The sequence below is a fragment of the Cornus florida genome, unplaced genomic scaffold (assembly GCF_030987335.1).
Source record: "Cornus florida cultivar Cherokee Brave unplaced genomic scaffold, ASM3098733v1 CherokeeBrave_3.0.0_Hap2_Chr04, whole genome shotgun sequence".
NCBI classification, from domain to species: domain Eukaryota; kingdom Viridiplantae; phylum Streptophyta; class Magnoliopsida; order Cornales; family Cornaceae; genus Cornus; species Cornus florida.
The window spans coordinates 99,244,743-99,252,121 of NW_026775574.1; the positions used below are offsets into that span (position 1 = coordinate 99,244,743).

General features: G+C 34.4%; 1 protein-coding gene and 1 non-coding gene across 2 annotated transcripts; both read left to right on the forward strand.

Moving 5' to 3' along the window:
• Window positions 1–3,702: 3,702 nt before the first annotated feature.
• LOC132302370 (uncharacterized) lies at window positions 3,703–4,436 on the forward strand. The gene is made up of 2 exons (XM_059799206.1): window positions 3,703–3,965; window positions 4,078–4,436. Exons 1-2 carry the CDS (start codon window positions 3,741–3,743, stop codon window positions 4,219–4,221), a joined length of 369 nt encoding a protein of 122 aa, XP_059655189.1. The 5' UTR covers window positions 3,703–3,740; the 3' UTR covers window positions 4,222–4,436.
• A 1,932-nt stretch (window positions 4,437–6,368) lies between these two features.
• On the forward strand, window positions 6,369–6,588 carry LOC132305996 (small nucleolar RNA U3). Its single transcript, XR_009481793.1, has one exon. It is a non-coding gene; the product is annotated as a small nucleolar RNA U3 (small nucleolar RNA).
• The last annotated feature ends 791 nt before the right edge of the window (window positions 6,589–7,379 follow it).

Below are 7,379 nucleotides of genomic sequence, written 5' to 3' on the forward strand. Positions count from 1 at the left end.
CCTCCATCTCTATTCTCATTCTCAACTCTGAAATTGCCCCCCCCCCCCCCCCCCCCTCCCTCTCTCTGCAACTGTAAACTACAAAATCAACAAGAATCAGAAGTTCAAAACCTATATCTTTCATTTTCCATCGCCCGCTATTCCAGTTCAGGTTTGCCGTTCGCAAGCCAGACACTAGATCAAAACCAGACATTGTTCCTGGGAAACTCAATGTTCATTTGGTTCCTCACACGCACGATAATGTTGGATGGTTGAAGACTGTTGATCAGAACTATAATGGTTCCAACAACACCATCCAGGTCCTCTATCTCTCTATATGCATGTGTCTGTGTGTATATAATATATATTACATCAGTATCTCAAATTTTTTCTTTGCTTTATTATTTGATTTTTGAACTCCATGGCACCATATCCCCTCATGTATGTATGGGTTTTGTTTTAATTTTTTTTTCTATAATTCAGTTTTTATGAAGGTCTGTAATTCTATTTTATGGGTTTTGTTTTAATTTTTTTTCTGTAATTCTATTTTATGACGAAGGTCTATAATCAAGGTCTGTAATTCTTGTTTTTTAAAATAAATCCTATTTGGTGTAATTCTTTTTTTTTTTTAATATATATATATATATATATATATATATATATATATATATCTGAATAGCTTCCTCTCTCTGGAATAGCTTCTCTCTCTCTCTCTCTCTCTCTCTCTCTCTCTCTCTCTGTGAAACAGCTACTGCTATTTCTTGTGCTACAATTGACATAAGAAATAACATTGCATTGGAGAGCCTGTTTTTAAGCCTATCTGCTATATTTTGAATTGACAGCCCAATGGAGATGCTCTAAGGGTCCGGAATAAAAAAATGATTGGTACGGAACCCACCCTGCTTATATATAAATACGAGTATATAATAGTTATATGTGATATATATATATAGCATAGTGGATCCTTGGTCTCCTAGACCGGCACCGAAATTTGAAGTTATGAAAATGCATTTTCCGTTGAAAAAAAAAAAAAAATTTAGTGTTACCGACTAAAGAGTATATATAGACATTGTCTTTCATTTTGGAATGAAGGTGAAGAAGTAGGTATCACATTTGTATAGGTTTTATCACATCTCAGACGGTGGCTCTTATACCAGAAAAGAAAAGCAATGGTAATATTGGGAATTGAATTTTTTTTGGGATTCTATTTATTAGTGTTCAAAACGAATTTTAAATCACTACCAACTAAAATCATTAAATTTCTATGTTAAAAATAAAAATAATAATAAAAAAAAACTCTTTCAAAATTTTATGACTTTCTAAAAGTTTATCATATTATTCCGAATCTGTTTGTTTGTTGTAACGAAACGATCCATGTATTTATCAAGTGACAACTTTTAAAATATTATATAATTTAACAACTTATTACCCGCTCAAAGTCTGTCTTCGATCTCCACAAGCATTTCTCCTAAGGAGCTTGTTTAGATTGAATATGTACCAATTTTTAGAATTCAATTTCTATCCCATATTAATAGGCATTATTTTATTTTTTAAATGTCCTAAATTAGTTGTTTTTTAAAAAAATTAAAGCAAATAAATTTTTTTTTTCATCATTGTCTTTTTGTTTAAAAAAAAAAATCAAACTTGATAATTATACATATTTATAGTATAAGAAAACAATACATTAATTACATGTCCTACATGTCCCCTTAAAAATAACAGAAAATAACATACCGTCTGAACTAGGAATTTATTCACAATTTAAATCAAAGCTTGTATATATATCAATTTATTATTTATTTATTTATTTTATTAGAAAGTATCCATAAAGTCATCAATTTAGAGGAACCCAACAAAAGAGGAGCTTTGAATCTCAAAACCAAGACTTTCTATAATGTATGTAGAGAGTGATTGATCCTTACCAATCCTTATTTTATTTAGTTAAATGAAGCATCGAAGAAGTGGCTGTGGGACTACGTGTCATTTTTTAATTGATTGGGATTACATGGTATATTTTTTCCATGCCGTGCGTGTGAAGGTGAAGAACCGGCTTGAATAATTGATATAAGTAATGAGATCCGACCAGTATATATATGCCGCCATGCGGTCTCCAAGAATGCCCACAAAACGAAACAAAAAAAGTGTAAACGATAATGTCTTACTACATAGACTTAAGGTACTCTGCGCCATTTGCGATCAATGTCTTAAAAACCCATGCAGGTATGCCCAAAGATTGGGATCCATTTCACTTGGTTATCCATGGCCATATCACTTTTTCCAAAATTTACCTTCTTGCCCTTGTCCTCGTGCTCTTTTCCTTCGTCTCCTTGGAGCTCTCCATTACTACTGCTAGTCAGTCTAGTCCTCATGGCAATGGTAACCGCGAGGTCCTGCGTGTACGAATCGGTGTCTTCTCTTACACCTTCATGGCCTTATTGATAGCCTCCATCATTTTTCCGCAAGCACTCTTTTGGTGCGCTTATCCTTCCATTATCGTCCTTTCTTTTTGCTTCCGACGTTGGTTCTTGAATGTTTTTAAGCAATTTTCAAGGATGTTAATCCCGGTGTATGACATTTTTATCAACGGAAGACCGGTGTTGGATAGCCACGAAATCCCTGGGCCCCAACCTGATCGCGTTCAAGTAGTGATTGATAGACCAGTTGAAGATGCAAGAAACGGACTTTCTGCTCCTTCACCAGTACTACTGCATGGTCATCTCCGAATAGAAGAGATGGAAGAACGTGATGATGAAGTTGCACCACAAGGCCAGCTTGAAGCTGTGTAGTGATTGATAGGCCAGTACTACTGCATGGTCAAGTAGTGATTGATAGGCCGGTACTACTGCATGGTCATCTCCGAATGGAAGAGCCAATTCCAGAAGGTGATGATGAACTTGCACCACAAGGCCTTGAAGTTGTGTAGTATTATATATATAATTGTTTTTGTATTACATAGATTCTGGTCTTCTGCATGCATGGTTGCTAAATTTGTAGATTGTGTTCTTTAATTTGGTTTTCCTTTGCCTAGCTTCACCCCTTTTATTTAATCTTATTATCTGGTAAAGGTGTTTGTTCGGTCTGTGTTACATGAGAAAGTCTACAATACTTCGAGGTATTTACAAAACATTTTTGAAGTATTATAGACTTTTTAATGCTTCATGTAATCATGTGTCATCTTCCAATTAATTGTTTTGAATGGATTAAAGATCATTTTTAATTAAGAGAAATAAAACACAGACTCTGTCCTACTAGACGCATTTGACAGCCAAGCTGGGCACAATTCGATGCCGACCAGTGTTTGTGTCACTCAGTTTTTTTTATGATATTTGACAAGAGATATTGTCGAGCAATATAGGCAATTTGCAATTAGGTGGGTGAAGGGTTTCACACGTTCATATAAGTAATCTGTTATCTGACAATAAATAATAGTGCTCCTAGAAAAAAAAAAAAAAAATTTAAAATTACACCAATTTTATATATACTAACAAAATGAATTGTCCAAATCCATCAGTGACAGGATTGGACTATGTCAAAATTGAGATAGACCCTGTCCCCCACAAGGATGTTATTACACACTGAACTTAGACTTTTATGCCACTTTTGCCATACATTTTCCTAAAGTCCAAATATTATTAAATTTGTCGGTATGATGTATCAAAATTTGCCACTTTTCTTTGTACAGACGTTTTCTATATATTGCAATCCAAACTTGTCTATATGCGGGGTGTCGTAAATTAGTAATAAACTAAAGATAGAGAAAGATGCAGTGCTACATAGACCTTAGATATATTGTCCCGCCATTGATGAACCTCCTCTTCTTCCTCCTACGTCAACCGTACTCATCAAAATCATCTCATTGCTTCTCATTAATTGTTCTTGCCATCCTCATATTGATTTTCCTCCTCACCTCCATCAAACTACCACTCACTATTACAGTTGCTACCGATGCCATTCGTTTACGAGCTGGAGACTTCTCGGCAGCTGTGGTAATTGGGTTGCCATCGCATTTTTTGATTTCCTATCCTATCATCATAGCCATCTCTCCTTCTCCTTTCACTTTTCAATCGGTTTAATCGCTTCTTGTACTGGTTTTATCAGGTTTTACAATCCTTTCCTACTGTCAACGCCATCGTCTTCACCCAAGAACAAGCAGCTCCTCCAGTTGAAATCGAATTTTTTGATATTGCAGGGTACCACATGCAGGAGCAGCCAAGCTTTGGAAGCGACTATAGTTGTGATTGACGGACGTCTATCGGCAATGATGAACCCATAAAAGTTACAATATATATATGTGTGTGTGTGTGTGTTCTTAGATATGTATGTCTGTGTGTGTACAATGTGCCATATCAAATATTTATGCTTTATTCAGTTAAAATGTCTCTGTATAAATGATTGCTTCATTGAAGAGTTTGCTTAAGGAATTGTTTTGTTGGATGCAGCTAAATCCTTATTAAAAATTGGTTGCTTACATGGGTGTCTTATTTTTCGTGTACCTTTGTTTCTCCGTAACTAGAAATTTTCTTATCCAATTCATTTCAATGACTACAATAAAAATGGGGCTTCGACGTTATAGAAAGTATGTTTTCTACCAGTGGTTTAGACCGTGGTTGAAGGTAATTTTACTACCACGATGGCTTCCCCGAATTAGAATGTCTTACATTTTATTAGGGGTGGTGCACACATCAAATTAGGCATCAATCCTAATTCGATTCGCTCCAAATAAATTGAAAAACTCTTAATTTGTCATCGATCCGTGGAATAACGTATCGGATCGGATTGGATCCATGGACTTACAAATCAGATCAACGGATTAGGATTTTTTCTAAATTGTTTAATAGTATTTATTTTTTAACGGTAGCCCAGTAGATAAAATTTTAATTTATCTAACATTAATTCATATATTTAATGATTATTAATTAATATATTCTTAAATTCCATTAAATGATGGTTTACTAATTAAATTAACTAATACTATGTACATTATTAGCGTTCTCTCTTCTTATTTTCTATATATATATATATATATATATAGACTGTTAAGGAAAATAAATAAAACCAACCTCCTCGAGACACAAAATTTTGTAACTACTTGTTCATCATTATACCGGTCAAGAATCAAGATTTATCTTTTATATATCATCAAAATTCAAACACAGTCGGGCCTCTATACATGTCAAATTGGACCCGCCACACAATATGGGTTATGAGTTAACCTAAATTATTTAGTTGGCCCAAACCCACTTCCATGCCCTAACATAAATCATTCAATCGGCCTAGGCCCACTTTCATGGGTTAACTTAAATCTTCCAGCTCATTATTTTAATCTTTGGTGGAGGAAAGATAGAAGATTTGAACAATAAGCACTTTGACAAAGTTCCACTCTTATTCAAGATAACAAGCCCTAAATCTAGATCAAGGAGATTGAATCGAACAATTTCTATAGTAAAGTATACCACAAGGATTCCACTCATTCATTGTAGAGTTTTCATTGGCACGGGTATTTTGTAACCGCTACCCCCAACAGTTGGGAACTTTCGGGGTAAATTTTTACCCTCTCATCCTACTCTTCTTCCCCTTCATTTGCATCAAGCTTCCTTTCGATGTCCTGGTCATTGCTACTCTTTGATTCTTATGCCTACACCATCACGATATTCCATCTCTCCTTGCTACACTTCACTTCGAATTTGCTTCACCATTTTCTATATATACTGAATTTTGTCATGAAAAAACCACGAGAACATCCTTATCACAAACGTATTTTTGACTATATTTATGCAGAAGTAATTTAATTAGCTAACAATTTTGTATTTATGAAAATTCGAAAAGAGCACGGCTACATATACCGTTTTCATTAGTCAAAAGATAAGGCAATTTATTCCACCATTGGCTCATATTTTAGGGTTGTGGAATTGGGTACAAAATTAATTTTTCATATTGAAAATAAGATGCTTTTTTTGTTATGAGCATTGCCCAATGGAACATCTTTTCACCATAAGATACTCTGGGCAATAATAATACCAGCTCAAAACACCAATTCAATCACAATTTCCTATGAAAATATGTTAATTACTGTATGAAATTGCAAAAAATGTAGTAAAGAAACCTGAAAAATATTACCAATAATCTAATGAAGCTATCCAAATTTGTAATGCCCAAATCTAAACATGTCCTTGGATCTAATCAAACGATCCCAGGTACTGAAAAGCCAATAATAACCAACTTAAAAGGGCCAATGCGCGCATAACAATAGCTTTTTTTGAAGGGTATTATCATCCTTTACATCGGCAAAGTTGGTTTATTGAAACTTGGCTGCTACTTCTAAGTTCCCACGTCGAAACAGGAGGAAACAAAAACGAGGTTTATTAAGAACCAAACAAACCCTTCATTGCACGACCTTACTTGAACAGGATCTTTCCTATAGGATCGTACCTCTGCATCCTTGATTTCTAAGGAGACAGGAACTTAAGCTTGGTGGATGAATCGTGACCGTGCGATCAGAGCGTGATTGACAGCTTCGATAATCCTATTCGTAGGATACATCAAGCGGTAGAGGATCGTTCTCAGCCTTATTAGGACGGCTGTGATGGTCGCACAGTTGTCTGACAAGCCTACAACAAAATTTTCTTTTTTATTTTTTTGGGCACATCAATCTAATGGTCGTCAACGGTGGTAGGCCCCATTATTATATAAGGTGCATTGGCTTCGTATACTCCTTTGTAACACCTGATTATTACTGGCTTCACTGTGTTTAACCCTGAGTCCACTCACCAAATCCAAAACAGTCATTACCGAGTCCGCCTTTTATCCAACTCAGAACAAAACTGCATAAAACATTATTAATTCCTGAGACTGCCTGGTAATTTTTTCCTCTTGATGGGTGTACTGAAATTTGATTATTTGATTCATCTATAATCAAATTAACAAATAGATTTTGTTGATTACCCTTGATGGTATTTCGCAATTTTTTAGGTTGATTATGGTTTTGAATTTTTTCTTTTTCTTTTTCTTTTTCATAAATGATTTTGATTTTTTTTTTAAGCATAGTTTTTTTGTAAAATTTGTGTTACTACTTGCTGCTCTTTGCCCTTTGTTTCTGAAAATCTGAATTTTTGGACAATCCAAACACTTCTTCATCTTTAAACAAAAATGATAGCTATATAGAAAACCAAGATTTTCTTGAAATGACTCTCCAAATCCTGTATTGAATTAGGGAGTAAAAAAATGTTTATGTTATGTTTGAGAGCACGAATCGATATTTTAAATTTGAGATGGAAAGAAATTTAATTCAAACTTTGTACTAAAATTCTTCAAATCTCAAATCTAAAGCATCAATTTGAGCGACTAACACAACATTAACAAATTCGAAAAAACATTTAGACTCCGTTTGTTTGGACGTAAAA

What these genes read in the sequence shown, in the direction of transcription:
- LOC132302370 (XM_059799206.1), top strand. Translation starts at nt 3,741, where the DNA reads ATGCAGTGCTACATAGACCTTAGATATATTGTCCCGCCATTGATGAAC. An exon ending in GAGACTTCTCGGCAGCTGTG is followed by an intron (nt 3,966 to 4,077) that starts GTAATTGGGTTG and finishes TGGTTTTATCAG; the next exon opens with GTTTTACAATCCTTTCCTAC.